A 15,959-nucleotide genomic window follows, 5' to 3' on the forward strand; every position below is an offset into this window, starting at 1 on the left:
GCCCAACTCTTCAGCAGCAGTGTGGCTGATGCCATTGAGTATTGTGAGAGGGGGCTTAAATATCCCCAGTTCTTTGGATGTTCAGCCACTGTTCAATTCTTGCGCACCATTGTTGTTGCTTTTGATGTCCTTAACAGCAGGAACCCACTTGGAAAGGGATTTAAAGCCCCCCTGAAGCCAGAAAACAAACACCATGCCAAGGCCATTTTAGATGAAGCAGAGTCACTCCTTTGTGGGCTCAGAATGACAGGAAGAGACAACACACTTGTACATGTGCACTCTACACAGAAGAGAACTGCCATTTATGGTTTCATTGCTTGTGCAAGAAGTGTGATGGGCATCTATGAAGATCTGGTAGAGCAGCCAGCAGCCCCATGCCGATACCTTCTGACCTACAAACTCAGCCAGGACCACTTGGAGCTGTTCTTCTCTGCAATCAGAGCACGTGGCGGATTTAACGACAACCCCAATGTGAGGCAGTTTAGAGGAGCTTACAAGCGCCTCCTTGTAAGGCATCAGGTAAAAAGAGGCACAGGTAACTGTCTCCTTCGTGACAACACAACCATCTTTGATTCAACACCCGCGACTGAATGTTGCGCGCAGGTTGGATGTGAAGCCAGTTGAAGTGCTTGTGCCTGAGGATGACAGTCTGTCTGACCTTCCAGATGTTGACAGTCTATCTGAGTACAAAGACGCAGCAATTTCTTACATCACAGGCTTCATCGTCAAGAAGATGAAACAGAAGACAACATGCATGGCTTGCTCACAAGCACTGACCTCAGATGACTCGGTTCACCATTTCATTACTTTGAAGAACAGAGGTGGCCTCCAGAAACCATCACCGGACATCACTGCAGTTTGCCAAGCTACTGAAAGACGCTTTCAGAGGCTTCTAAAAATCAATGAGGGCAAGCCTCCACTGGGAAGAGGAACAACTGCAGCAATTGTCACCCAGGTTCTTGCAGATTGTTCAGAGAAGAATCTCTTTCCCCAGCTGCACAGCCACATGTTTGACATGTGTGTTGAAGCCAACCATGTCCATGTTTTGGTAAGGATGGCTACTGCATGGTACTGCAAAGTTCGACTGAACCACATAGCAAGAAGAGAGGCAGAAAAAATAAAGGAAGGTAAAGTGGTTCGCAGAAAGCTTACTGAATTAATCCATTTTTATGGAGATTAAATAAAAGGTGTTTGGTCACTTCTGTGTGTGGTTAAAGTACATAAGTTATTATATATTTTGATATTGTACATATGTGTATATATTTGTATGTATGTTTCTATTACTGTACAGTATGTTCTTCTACCTGCTTCTCTTTGTTTATATGTGCATATTTGTATGTGTATATATTTGTATGTATGTTTATATTACTGTACAGTATGTTCTTCTACCTGCTTCTCTTTGTTTATATGTGCATATTTGTATGTGTATATATTTGTATGCATGTTTCTATATCTGTACAGTATGTTCTTCTACCTGCATCTCTTTATGTCTATATATATGTATATTTGTGTATATGTTTCTCTAATTGTACAACAAATTCTATTTGCTGCATATCAGAATGTGGCCAACTCCTTTTTGATGTTTTTCTTGCAACATGGGAAATGGTAAGTATAATAATGCTATAGAACAACATTGAAACTGTTACTTGGAGCCTGCATGAACGGGGCACAAGTAACTTTCAATGTCTGCCGTTTAGAAAGTGCACATGTTGTCACAAGTGAGCAGAAATCTTGAATGTTCAGAGCTGGAATTAAAACAATAATTGAACTTAGAGCCTGCATGTACGGGGCCTTAGTTCTTAGTGAAAAGACTTTCTTTCTTTTTTCTCAGAAAAACCCACCGATTACATAGATGACTATCAGTTGGAGTCTGCATGAACGGGGCCCAACTTTTCTATTAAAAATCTACTGGGATGCTACTTCAAGACATAATGAAAATAGAATTCTCAAAACTGTACATAGAGCCTTTAAAGAGAAACCTCACCTCACCACTACTTAAAGCCAATGTCAGATAAAAACTGAACACATGAATGACTGTCTTTTAGAGTCTGCATGAACGGGGCCTAAGATGATGTTGATCTGTTAATCATTTTCAGTGTCACATTCGTTGTAGTTATTATGTACATAGTTTATGGAATTGTTTGTCCAATTAAAAGTTGATTTCAAATTTTAAATGTCTACAAAAAATACATATTATAGAATTTACCTATAAACAAAAAAAACTTCAAGATGTTCAAATGTACTGTATGTTAAACTTTCTGATTTGTATTATAGAGTTCACCAACACATTTTTGGATCTCCAGGTTTGATAAAAATGTTATATATTAATATTTAAGTTATGTATTTTGAATTGATTGTTAATTTTGCTGAGGGTTTTTGGAAATTGTTATTGTTACATAGTTGTTATAAGGTAGATAAACATACTTCCTGATTTATTTGGTGGTTAATTTTGTCCCCATTGCTCACCCTCAGATTCAGTAATAGTGCGTAACTTTTGCATTGTTGTTGTATTCTTGCTTTTCATTTTCACATGTCCTGTGCTGTAGTGTCTTGTGTGTTTGTCCCGTGTTATATGTTCCTACTCTTGGCCTGCACCTTGTCTGGACTCATTTTCTGCTTATGTAACAGACGGGTCAGGGTTCGTCCAGTAATGTTTACAGTCTATGGTTGTGACACAGATCTGTTCTCCGTGTTGAAGGCAGAGTCCTGTAAAATATTATAATCCTCTGGTTGAAGGTAAGAGACTCTTTTCACTGTTTTTAAGACTCTCTGTTTAATTTAAGTGTCAAAAGAGCTGTAAGCTAACAGTTAGCCACCAGGTTCACTAGCTTCTCTTATGACAGTAGAAGAACAGGGATAGGCCTAAAGATGACTCTCAGTTAGCACGCAGGCTATGCTAACATGCTAAAATGCTAACAGAACAGAGAGCAGAGTGAGGAAGGGGAGTCTGTCCTCTTCAGACAGGACTGAGGGTCTCTGAGTGAGTTCAGTGTAAATCAAACTGCAGCTCTGACACATGAGAGGAGCTGAAACATGAGTCACACTGAGCCACTGTCAGCTTTTATTCTTCATGTGTCAAACACACCAATCATGAAAGAGTGAGTGTGATGTTCAGGAAGTGTTCACAGTCTGCAGTCAAAGTACCAAAGTACTTAGTTCTACGTCTCAGTTCAGCTTTGAGACATTTCTCAGAGTAAAGTTGGATCACTTTGACTTCTGTTGTTAAGATATTAGAAGTTAAACTACACAGTGTGAGTGTTGGACTGTAATCTGATATATGAGCACATTTTTATTCCTGATGTGTTCATGTGTACGATCAGGGCTGGACTGACTATCTGACAAACCACGTATTTTCATGAAGGGCTGACGCACCTCGTGACTGATAACGTTAACTTTTGGCTAACGTTAACCTCTTAGCCATATTTTCAATCTTTCTTTTCGTACAAGTATTTTTCCAGATAGAATGAAAATAGCGAAGGTAATTTCACTTTTTAAAACAGGAGACAAACACAGCTTTACTAATTACAGACCAGTGTCCGTATTATCACAATTTTCAAAGGTACTTGAGAAATTGTTTGCAGAAAAATTTGATAATTTTATTGAAAAAAATAATTTGTTAAGTGAGAGTCAGTTTGGATTCTGGAAGAACCGGTTTACAGCTTTAGCATTAATGAAAATAACAGAAGAAATTTCTACAGCAATAGACAGTAAAAAATATACAATTGGTGTTTTCATTGATCTGAAAAAAGCGTTTGATACAATAGATCACAAAATATTAATTTCTAAATTATATACGTATGGTGTGAGAGGAGTTGTTCTGAACTGGTTAAGTAGCTATTTAATTAACAGACAGCAATATGTACAATTTTCTGGTAGTACATCTGAGTATTTGAATATTGAATGTGGAGTCCCACAAAGCTCGGTTTTGGGGCCTAAACTCTTTAATTTGTACATTAATGACATGTGTGAAGTTTCGAAGTTACTGTAGTTTGTTTTATTTACTGACGATACAAATCTTTTTTGCTCAGGACATGACTTAAAAACTCTAACAGGAAGTATTGAAAATGAAATGGTCAAATTAAAAGCATGGTTTGACGAAAATAAGTTATTCTTAAATTTGAATAAAACTAAGTTTATGATTATTGCAAACCAAAAAAAGGATGAAAATGTTTTGTTGTGTATAGATGGAGTTAATATTGAAAGAGTGTCTGAATTTCGTTTTTTGGGTGTGATCATGGATGATAAGTTAACGTGGAAATCACATATAGCTCATGTTAAAAAAAAAGTGTCCAAGAATATCTTTGTTTTAAACAAAACAAAGTTTCTCTTGGATTGTAAGGTACTGCGGATTTTGTATTGTTCACTTATTTTGCCTTATTTTAGTTCTGTTGAAGTGTGGGGTAACACTTACATCACAAACATTAATCCGTTATTTATTTTACAGAAAAGAGCGGTAAGAATCATTCATAAAGTCCACTATAGAGAGCACACCAATGGGCTGCTTTTAAGATCAGGTTTATTGAAACTGAAAGATTTAGTTGAGTTACAGACACTTGTAGTTATGTTCAGAGCAAAGAGTAAAGTATTACCAGAAAGTTTACAAAAGATGTTTGTTTTTAGCTCAGAAGATGAAGAGCGTAGAAGAAAATTTCATTTTAAGCATCAGTTTGCGAGGACAGCTTTAAAACAGAAGTGTATATCTGTCATTGGAATTAAATTGTGGAATTCTTTAAATAATGACTTGAAGGGCTGTGTTCAGATATTTCAGTTTAAGAAAATGTATAAGAACAAAGTTATCAGACGGTATGACAGTGGCAGTTAGTGTATTCTGTGTGTGTTTTCCTTCTACTTTCTGAGGAAGTAAAGACTGAATTGTCAGATTTGTTTTATGTTGGCATGATATTCTTTCATTGATTGTAATTGGACAGACCATCCAGACATTTATTGTTGCTTTTTGAGTAAGGGGGCAGGCAAAACAAGAATTGTTCTTCTCCCTGCTCCTTTCCGTACATGGGATAAAGTGTGAATTGTTTTTTTTTCTTTGTCCTTTTCTGTTGAGTGTTTTGACATGTACGGAACAAATAGAAAAATAAAAAAAACTTTTAACACCCGGCCCCTAAAGCAGGCACAGCTGTTCATTGATTGGTGGAGCTAGGTAGACATAAAGCTGCCCCCCCTCCCCCTTCCTCTCTGAGTTAAAGGAAGTGAGTCAACGTCAGGAAACCACTTCTACACTGAAAGAGGAAGGGGAGGAGGGAGGGGGTCCACTCTCTCAGGCTCACACTCACTGTGCCCGCCATGTAAGCGGGAGGAGAGGAGAAATGACAGAGCATTCAGATCCTTATAGATAAGAAAACAGTAGTGAGGGTGAGAAGTTAAACCCTGAAGAACCATGAGAATGTTTATTAATGACATCATACATTTCTTCATACAGACGGACGGATGAAATTTCGACTCAAAGATGAACGCTCACTCTGTGTTACCTCATAGCATGGCATAGCGGTCAAAACAGTGTATGTGCTCTCCGTCCAGCAACACCTGAAAACCAAGTGAAAGTTCCTACCTATAAAGAGTATCACCTTAACCCAAAGGTGACACCTGCTGGAACAATTTGTGTCTTACTCTTCATTCTCCTAAACATGGCTCCTACACAGACTATAATCTGGAAGTCATATCCATAATCGATGCATCCCTAGTTTTAACATATTCTTCTGCAGCAGTAGTATTAACATGCAGCCACAGGTGGAGGGGAGAGAATTGTGTGATCACCAGGAAGTCAGTCAAAAGCTTCATGGTGGTTTTGGGGGATACTGCAGTATTTGCATATCAAGGGGCTGAAAGGATGGTGTGTTCATGGATCACAGGACAGATTGGAGGGTCCAGTCCAAATACAGGACTGCTTATTTTTGTCCCAGTCAAGCTCCATGGAGGACAAGTTTAACTGTGAAGATTCTGATGAAGTTTTATATGAAGATGTAATAACTCTTTATTGATCATTCTTCTCAGAGTGCAGCTCTCCCAGCAGGGGGCGCTCTGCTATGGATCAGTGTGAGGACACAGAGGAGGGAGTCCCTCCCTCTAAAACCTCTCTGTGTGAGGAACATGAAGCTCTGAGGTGAGGATCTCTAACTGTCCATGACTCTTCTCCATGTCACAGCTCAACACTCACATCTCTCCACCTTCATCATCATCATCATCATCATCATCATCATCATCATCACTGTCTCATCTGCTGCTCACAGTAACTAATAATGTTGTTTGTTTGTATCAGGATGCAGGAACAGAGACCAGACTCTCCTGGACCCAGCTGTGTGTCCATGAAGAGTGATCAGTCTATAGATTGCCCTGTGAACTTTAAAGATGGACGTCCTGCTGATAGAAGGTGAGATCTGAAATTGACAAAGAGCTCTGTTCTGCTTTTCTGTAGGCTCACTCTTTCATCCTCAGTCATTTACATCCCTCTCAGTCTTCAGTCCATGTTCACCTCTCCCAGGACTCGTACTTTTCTCCTGTTTCTCCTACTTCTCCACCAGAGGTCCTCAGAATTCACCTCCTTCTCTTCTAGGTTTCAATAGCCCAGACTTTCCCTTCTACTCTACTCACCTGTCTTCATTTTCCTCATCAGCTTCATTTAGTTTTCTCACCACTTCATGATCATTGTGTGCTTTGGTTCTATTTTGTGTTTTTTCTTTTGAAGTGTTTGTATTTGAACCCTGACCTTCCTGAAGGCTGTAAAATGTGGAAAAGAATCATTTTATTGCAGCCGTGAGTTAATTTTTTTCTGCATTTGGGTCCTTCCCTGCACCCTATTTCCCCGACCCTGTCAGAACTTAACCTGCCTGACACAGAACCAGCCGACAGTGTGATGGACTTTATGACTTCAAAGCAAAAACAGCCCTACTAGAAAGAAGCTAAATATTCTTAGACAAAGTCAAAATAATAGGCCAAACCTTAAAAAGAGACAAATCTGAGGAAAGATTTATTTTTGGGCTTTTTGTTCCGTTATTTAGAGACGGGACAGTAGATAGAGTCAGAAATCAAGGAGAGAGAGAATGGGGAATGACATGCAGGAAAGGAGCCACAGGTCGGATTTGAACCTGAGCTACCCACTTGGAGGGCTACAGTCTCCCTGCATGGGACACGCACACTAACCACTAGGCCACCAGCACCCCAATTAAAGCATTTTTATTGAATGAACATTTTTGCTTTTCCCTCAGGTAGAATGAAAGTCCTCTCCTTCCTCACTCCCAATGATGACCAAAACAAACAGACATACTGTCCACAATATCAGATTTCATTCACTGAGAGTCTGCTTCTGCACGTCCATTTTAAAGCATGCACCATCAAGGATGGGAGCCACGGTTTAAAAACTGTGATTAGAGGATGATGGTCCACGAGGTGGATGTTGGATGTCCTGACTTTGCCCACAGCCCAGATCCTGAACCTGATGAGGTTCTGCTGGTGAGATGTTGGGCATTGAAAGCTGCAGGTCAAGTTCAGTAACCTACCTGGTCCATACATCCTGCTGATCCAGCTGACCATTGTACTGATATCTGACTACACTTTCTCCTGGACTACATAGTTGAACACTTGATCCTTGTTTTAGTGAATGGTATCTGAGTCCAGCTGAGGCACGTTTAGTCCTTGATCTGGATCTGTTCCGTATCCTAATAGTAGTTGCTGCCTGTGGTACCTACAGTCTCTAAATGTACGATGGGAGGTAGAGCCTTCAGTTATCAGGCTCCTCTTCTCTGGAATCATCCCTCGCTCCCTCTCTCTCTCTCTATCTCCCTCCCTCCCCCTCCCTCTCTCTCTCTCTCTCTCTCTCTCCCTCCTTCTCTCTCTCGTTGCTATCTGTGAATCTCAAAATCTCAGTAACAAACCACAGCATCTTTCTGAGCTGTGTTTATGTTTGAATCGTTTTCTGTTAACTTTCATTTCATCAGTCATCAGTTTAAAGACTCATATCTTGGCTCAGAGTTTCATTATATATATCCTGTTGTTTTCTTGTGTAATATGTCCTGTCACAGAGTTCAACAGGAGAGCTCCAACGTTCACAGAGATCAATCAGACCAGCAGAATCCAACAGACCTGGACTCCATCTTTATGGTGTGTTCAACACACTGTTAATTAATACACTACCATTACAATAATTTAATTCTAAGTTATTGTTCTGTTTAGACCAGCTGACCTTCAGACTGACAGATGAACCACATGTTGAGTTCTACCAGTTTATATTAAATATCCAGTGTCTCCTTCTGTTCCAGCTACTGGAGGAGAACATCATGACCTTTGTGAAGAACGAGCTGAAGAGAGTCCAGAGGGGTCTGAGTCCAGATTACCCAGAATGCTTAGAGAGTCAGAGTGAGGATGAAGAGCAGGGGAGAAGCTGTAAAGAGGCATTTTTGAAGATCACTCTCCACTTCCTGAGGAGAATGAAGCAGGAGGAGCTGGCTGACTGTCTGCAGAGCAGTAAGAACATTTTAACAGATTTAGTATTTTAGAAAAAGGACAAAGAGGTTTAAAGTTCCAAACTCAGATAGTCATGTCATCTATATCAGGATCTGTTCATTGATTTCAGTTCTTTCTTTATTCAGGAACAGTCGCTGCAGAGTGCCGGCGTAAACTCAAATCTAATTTGAAGGAGAAGTTCCAGTGTGTGTTTGAGGGGATTGCTAAAGCAGGAAACCCAACCCTTCTGAACCAGATCTACACAGAGCTCTACATCACAGAGGGAGGGACTGGAGAGGTCAATGATGAACACGAGGTCAGACAGATTGAAACAGCATCCAGGAAACCACACAGACCAGAAACAACCATCAGACAAGAAGACATCTTTAAAGCCTCACCTGGAAGAGATGAACCAATCAGAAGAGTGATGACAAAGGGAGTGGCTGGCATCGGGAAAACAGTCTTAACACAGAAGTTCACTTTGGACTGGGCTGAAGACAAAGACAACCAGAACATACAGTTCACATTTCCATTCACTTTCAGAGAGCTGAATGTGCTGAAAGAGAAAAAGTTCAGCTTGGTGGAACTTGTTCATCACTTCTTTCCTGAAACCAAAGAAGCAGGAATCTGCAGGTTTGAAGAGTTCCAGGTTGTGTTCATCTTTGACGGTCTGGATGAGTGTCGACTTCCTCTGGACTTTAAAAACAACGAGACCCTGACTGATGTCACAGAGTCCACCTCAGTGGATGTGCTGCTGACAAACCTCATCAGGGGGAAACTGCTTCCCTCTGCTCACCTCTGGATAACCACACGACCTGCAGCAGCCAATCAGATCCCTCCTGAGTGTGTTGACATGGTGACAGAGGTCAGAGGGTTCACTGACCCACAGAAGGAGGAGTACTTCAGGAAGAGGTTCAGAAATGAGGATCGGGCCAACAGAATCATCTCCCACATCAAGACATCCAGAAGCCTCCACATCATGTGCCACATCCCAGTCTTCTGCTGGATCACTGCTACAGTTCTGGAGGATGTGCTGAAGACCAGAGAGAGAGGAGAGCTGCCCAAGACCCTGACTGAGATGTACATCCACTTCCTGGTGGTTCAGTCCAAACTGAAGAACATCAAGTATGATGGAGGAGCTGAGACAGATCCACACTGGAATAAAAAGAGCAGGAAGATGATTAAGTCTCTGGGAAAACTGGCTTTTGAGCAGCTGCAGAAAGGAAACCTGATCTTCTATGACTCAGACCTGACAGAGTGTGGCATCGATATCAGAGCAGCCTCTTTGTACTCAGGAGTGTTCACACAGATCTTTAAAGAGGAGAGAGGACTGTACCAGGACAAGGTGTTCTGCTTCATCCATCTGAGTGTTCAGGAGTTTCTGGCTGCTCTTCATGTCCATCTGACCTTCATCAACTCTGGAGTCAATCTGATGTCAGAAGAACAAAAAACATCCAGGTGGTCTAAAGTATTCAGAGAAAAACCTAACCCAACACATTTATATCAGAGTGCTGTGGACCAGACCTTACAGAGTCCTAATGGACACCTGGACTTGTTCCTCCGCTTCCTCCTCGGTTTTTCTCTAGAGACCAATCAGAATCTCATACGAGGTCTGCTGACACACACAGGAAGTGGCTCAAAGACTAATCAGAAAACAGTCAAGTACATCAAGGAGAAGATCAGTGAGGATCTGTCTGCAGAGAAAAGCATCAATCTGTTCCACTGTCTGAATGAACTGAATGATCGTTCTCTAGTGGAGGAGATCCAACAGTCCCTGAGATCAGAACGTCTCTCCACAGATAAACTGTCTCCTGCTCAGTGGTCAGCTCTGGTCTTCATCTTACTGTCATCAGAAAAAGATCTGGACGTGTTTGACCTGAAGAAATACTCTGCTTCAGAGGAGGCTCTTCTGAGGCTGCTGCCGGTGATCAAAACTTCAAACAAAGCTCTGTACGTGCTCACATAACTATCCAGTTCAAATGTAGTTCTCTTCATTCAGAAATAACAACTATAGTTTGTAATTGCTTTCATTTGTGTTCTTCTGAAACCTCTTCAGGCTGAGTGGCTGTAACCTCTCAGAGAGAAGCTGTGAAGCTCTGTCCTCAGTCCTCAGCTCCCAGTCCTCTAGTCTGAGAGAGCTGGACCTGAGCAACAACAACCTGCAGGATTCTGAAGTGAAGCTGCTGTGTAGTGGTTTAAAGACTCTACACTGTTCACTGGAAACGCTCAGGTAAGGACTTATTCATGTGAAAGTTTACCCAATAAGCTTAAATGTACTTAGTTTATTTGATATTTTGATTAACTTACCAAACATATCCTCTTCAGGCTGAGTGTCTGTAACCTCTCAGAGAGAAGCTGTGAAGCTCTGTCCTCAGTCCTCAGCTCCCAGTCCTCTAGTCTGAGAGAGCTGGACCTGAGCAACAACAACCTGCATGATTCAGAAGTGAAGCTGCTGTCTACTGGATTAAAGAGTCCACTCTGTAGACTGGACACTCTCAGGTTAGTGTGCTGCTGATCCACATTATTCATCTAAGATCACGTTTTCTTGATGAATCATTTATTAAATGGGCCTTGGTGGTGGTTTAAAGTTTTCCTGTATGTTTCCACATTAAAGCTGTAAAGCTCTGAGCTCGTTCTATAGCTCTCAGTCTTTTAGTCTGAGGAAGCTGGACTGGAATAAAGAAAGTTAAATATGAAGTTCTTTCCCCACCAACAAACAAACCATGGATAATGTTTGGAACATAAAGAACTAAAGAATCTTTATTTCAGATGAAACAGTTCAGAACTGTTTCTACATCACTGCTGATGTCAAAGCAGTCTGTGTGTTTATCTCACGCTCTGTCTTACCTTCACTATTTGTCACCAGAGTAAATATTGATTAGTATCAGATTATGAAGTCTATTCTGTTCAGCTGCATGGTTATGACGGGAAGTTACTGGTAAAACAGAGAAGAATGGACCAATGGATGTTAAGCATGTTGTGTGTGTGCGCGTGTGTTGGTGTTTATATATGTGAGTGTGTGTGTGTGTGTGTGTGTGTGTGTGTGTGTGTGTGTTGGTGTGTGTGTGTGTGTGTGTGTGTGTGTGTGTTTGTATGTGTGTGTGTGTGTGTGTGTGTGTGTGTAGTCTGTCAAACTGTCTGATCACAGAAGAAGGTTGTGCGTCTCTGGCCTCAGCTCTAAGCTCCTCCCCCCTGAGACATCTGGACCTGAGCTACAATCATCCAGGAGAACGAGGAGAGAAGCTGCTGTCTGCTGGACTGGAGGATCCACATTGCAGACTGGAGACACTGAGGTACAGACAGACACACAGAAGCTGTCTCACTGTTTCTGAATGATGAACTCTGCTTCTTGTCTGATGCTGGATTTAAATGAAGATGTATGAAATAGATTCTGATCTGGTTTCTTCCTCCAGGTTGGACCATAGTGGACTGCATAGACTGAAGCCTGGTCTGAGGAAGTGTGAGTGTGTTTTCATTTCTCTTCATCAGAACACAGCAGCACATGTTGGAGTGTAGAAGAGTAAATGCTCTTGAACAATCAGACAGAGACTATGGCTTGTGAATAGAGGATTTGTTTATTTCTCTCTGAGAAGTTAATAACAATAGCTTAGATTTATATAGCGCCTTTCATGAAACCCAAGGATGCTTTACAAAGTGTGTGTGTGTGTGTGTGTGGGGGGGGGGGGGCGTAATGGGAGACAACAAGAGAGGAATAGAAAAACACAAACAGAGAAGAGAAAGGATAGAAACACTAGACAAACAAATGAAGGAGAAAGGGAGTGGGTGATCAGCTGAGGGGAGTGTTAGATGAGGCTGAATGCTTTGGTGAACAGATGGTGTTTGAGGAGGTTTTTTAAAAATGACCAGGGGTCTCATTTATAAAAGAGTGCGTAAAATTCATACTAAAAATGTACGTGTGCCAAAAACCCAGAAATGGCGTGCGCACAAAATGATTCAGAGTTATAAAACCGTTCGTACGCACACCTGCACGCAATGTTCCCTTTATAAATCACCATCCACCTGGAAATGTGCGCACGTAGATTAGTCCCATGTTCCGCCCTCTACACGCCCACATTTAACCATAAACGGTCAATGCAAAGCAGCTCGTGAATGAAAATACATCCAAACGAGGGGGCAGATCAAAGGTTTCCAGCGCTGGATCACGAAAACTGAAGTTTAGACGAAGAAACGAAACTTTCTGACCCAGAAACAAAGGAACTTGTGAATGAAGTGAAGGATAAAATGGACATATCGGTAGTTTGCTGCAGCAGGAGGATCACGAACTGAAGAAAATTCAGAGAATGACACCACGTCGCTGCTGCATTCATGCTGTCCTATGTGCCAAAACTTCCACCGTTCATCATTACGCACGAGTATATCTGCAATGTTTACATGTTTACAGGACCCACACTGATTTCTTCATATAGTGGCAGAGAGGACACGTCAGTCAGCATTCTCCCTCACTCTATCATATTATTAATCAAAGGTTTGATCAACCAACAAAAACTTTGAATTGTTGGCCACATATTTTCGTGGGCATCTCCGTCTGCACTGTGACTAATTATGATCAAATATATGGCTTAATGATCGTGTCAGAGATGCCCCGACTTAATGTCCACACTTGAATTATTTACAGAATAAATACATGCAGCTGATGAAGATGTGCTGAGTATGGAGGAGGTGAAATGTGTGAAGCCATCGCCATGTCTCTGTGCACTCTTTATTAAAACTAAAAATCACACTTGATGATAAATGCAAGATATTGAAATATATGAATGAAAACTGGAGGCTCTATGGTCTTTGTGTTAGTCTAATGTTTAACTCTACATCAGTGATTACATTAGTGTATAAGTCCGGTCCTCTGAGGTCCGTCCGGGATAATGAAGGCGAGACGGCGCTGATGCAATATGTATGTGGCAGACTTTTATTTTTATTTTATGTTTATATATTGTCATAATGAAAGTTACTTATTGGAAACGGCTCACTACATGCGCGATTATAGCCTAAATAAAACCATCGGTTTGAATGATTCTGATGACGTGGATCTGTCAGTAAAGTTTGATATTTAGTGAAATAGGTTTGCTTTGTTGTTAAGGGAGCGAGCATTCTGCAGCATAAATGAGGCGGTGGTGTATTCTGAAGCAGAGGGGGAGAGAGGAGTGGGTCTGTCAACACACACAACAACAGGTATCAGGTTTCTGCTGTACACGTGTGATTTGTTGTGATGATGGCGCCAGTCAGACACTACAGTGGGGATAGCATGGTCAGTGTAAACAAACTTGCATCGGGCAGCCCTATGCACGTAGTGAGGACGGCGCAGGAGTCCGAAAGATTTAATGGAAGCAAGGTTGTCCGGAGAGAAGTGGCAGGCGAGATTCTGGAGTTGCAGAGCGGAGTATGTTAGTAGTACCATGTCCGCAGCAGGGAGAGCAGCTGCTAGCCGCAGGCTGAAAGCCGCAAGCTACCGGGCGCCAGCCGGGGTCAGGAAAACCGCAGGAATGAGAGCCAAACCAGGATAAGGAAAGGACCAATTTTGTGGCAGACGGGGGACCCGTCTGGACGCAATCTAAGCAGGAGAGCAGCAGCCGGCAGTCTGGTTGTCAGGCAGGCCCAAGGGGCAACCTCCGGTCTCGAAAAATGAAGCCTATGCGGAAGTACAAAAAACTGCAGTTCCTCGAGGGAAGTGCCATAAGCCCACAGACAAAAAAGCCCGTTTTTACCACAGGAATCAACATGTTTACAGCCTGGTTCAAAAAACGAGATATATCTGAGAAGTTGACGGCCCCTTCTCCTCACACTGTGGGGGGGTGAATTTTTTTATAACTCATCGGATTTTTTTCTATTCAGGAAAATGACTATGCCCATATTTGGTTGTGTCAGATTTGATTGACAGCTCTGCGCGGTCAGCAGGTCAGGAGGCTAACAGCTTGATCCGTCTGATTTCTCCTCTTTTTTACATCGTTTGGAGAGTTTGTTTAACACATATCTGACAACATACATGGCTTGCTGTGCGGTTAACAGACCATCCAACAAGTTGATGCTTCAGTTTTCTTCGGTAAGTGATATAGTAGTGTTATATTTACTGCTTACTCATGTGTCGGTATTTATATTTACGGACCTAGCTTGTTTAGCATTAGCTTGTAAACCAGTCGACTAACTGTGTAGCTCATTATTTACGGTCAATGGTTTAGAAATGTTTGTTGTTAAGATGTTGTTGTTGAAAATAGTGAGTTTGTGTGATGTTAGAAGCTAAAGGTTCACCTCGGTGGTTAACCACAGACTGTAAATATGGTTATCTGACGTTATGATGAATGTTATACTCCACCTAAATGTGGACATTAAAAAACAAACTGTGTGTAGTAATTATCCGTCAGTAACATAAACTGAACTGAACCTAATGTGCTGTGTAGGTTATAGAGGATGACATTAACGTTACATGGTTGATGTAGTGTCTTAAGATTTGAGCAAACTGTTAACAAATAAAAAAAATCACTTTGTAATAGCATCTGTAACCAGTAAGAACTATATTAATAACCATATTAATTTTCACTGAACTAATACACAGAATATAGCTGTAGAAATATAAAATATAAATAACATATGGAATGAAAATAAGATTTAAAGCACATAGATATAAAGTATAAGAAATAGTTTGAAGAATACAGCCATGTACTGAGCTCATGTTAATAATAAATGAGTTACTGTATGTTCTGTACTAAAGCACAGAGAGTTGGGACCTGTTAATGATTTAAATAATTCAGATTATATTTGTTTCATGTTAAGATGAAGTACTATCCACAATAAACTGTTTAATTTTTCCTCACAAATCATCTGAGACCATTTGATGTGGAATATCATTGTGTGAGTGAGTGAAGTGAGAGAGCTGAAAACAGCATGATTACAATAATGTTTATCTTCTTAACTTTGAATAGATGTTGATTACCTGAATACTGGACCTTTGTTGTCTGGGTAGTACACTGCTGAATTTATAAATGTGCTCTTACACACAGATGAATACAGAAAAATAGATGAGAACAAAAAAATTATTTAATAAATAACTGATATTTTATCTCTTTCTTTTCCATCCTGAAGACCCCTCACTAAAAGTCCATGTTCTCCTGGATCCATGTCACATGCTCGAGCTTCTTCAGAATGACTTTTCAACAGTCGAAGTTCTGCTGAGAGAAGATGGCCAGCAGATAAGACAGCAGTACATGAAGGAGCTCCACAGGCTTCAGGAGGAGGAGGAGGGTTTGCACCTTGGAAGACTGTATTCATGCTGTTCAAATAAAACTAGATCTCCTCCAAACAACTCGCAATCAAACTATTTTCTTCCCATTTTAAAACCCTTTGTCCAGTTTAGATGGGAGAAGTTGATATTATGTGATATTGATCAGGGAAGACTACATTTCTAAATCATTTTTAACTGTGTTTTTATTCACAAGTTATTGATCTTATTTACTCTCCATGTATCTTGATTTAAGAATGGGGCTGTGTTTAAGGGCAAA

General features: G+C 40.9%; 2 protein-coding genes across 2 annotated transcripts in view; both read left to right on the plus strand.

Annotated features, from left to right (window-relative positions):
• LOC136181112 (protein NLRC3-like) overlaps positions 1-15,959 on the plus strand; it is a 693,514-nt gene that overhangs the window by 653,044 nt on the left and 24,511 nt on the right. Inside the window, exon 7 of the mRNA XM_065961495.1 lies at positions 11,865-11,911. Within this exon, the coding sequence (XP_065817567.1) occupies positions 11,865-11,911 (47 nt within the window). The remainder of the gene's footprint in view (positions 1-11,864; positions 11,912-15,959) is intronic.
• LOC136181126 (protein NLRC3-like) lies at positions 7,982-10,701 on the plus strand. Its single transcript, XM_065961547.1, has 4 exons — positions 7,982-8,109; positions 8,268-8,472; positions 8,598-10,401; positions 10,508-10,701. The coding sequence occupies exons 1-4, from the start codon at positions 8,017-8,019 to the stop codon at positions 10,683-10,685; spliced, it is 2,280 nt and encodes a 759-aa protein (XP_065817619.1). The 5' UTR covers positions 7,982-8,016; the 3' UTR covers positions 10,686-10,701.

This window comes from Labrus bergylta, chromosome 2 (assembly GCF_963930695.1).
Source record: "Labrus bergylta chromosome 2, fLabBer1.1, whole genome shotgun sequence".
Classification (NCBI taxonomy): Eukaryota; Metazoa; Chordata; class Actinopteri; order Labriformes; family Labridae; genus Labrus; species Labrus bergylta.

Excerpts from the sequence above, each read along its gene's own strand:
- LOC136181126 (XM_065961547.1), top strand. The coding sequence starts at position 8,017 with ATGTCCTGTCACAGAGTTCAACAGGAGAGCTCCAACGTTCACAGAGAT. Across the intron at positions 8,110-8,267 it reads ACCTGGACTCCATCTTTATG|CTACTGGAGGAGAACATCAT; the intron begins GTGTGTTCAACA and ends CTTCTGTTCCAG. Across the intron at positions 10,402-10,507 it reads AAAACTTCAAACAAAGCTCT|GCTGAGTGGCTGTAACCTCT; the intron begins GTACGTGCTCAC and ends AAACCTCTTCAG.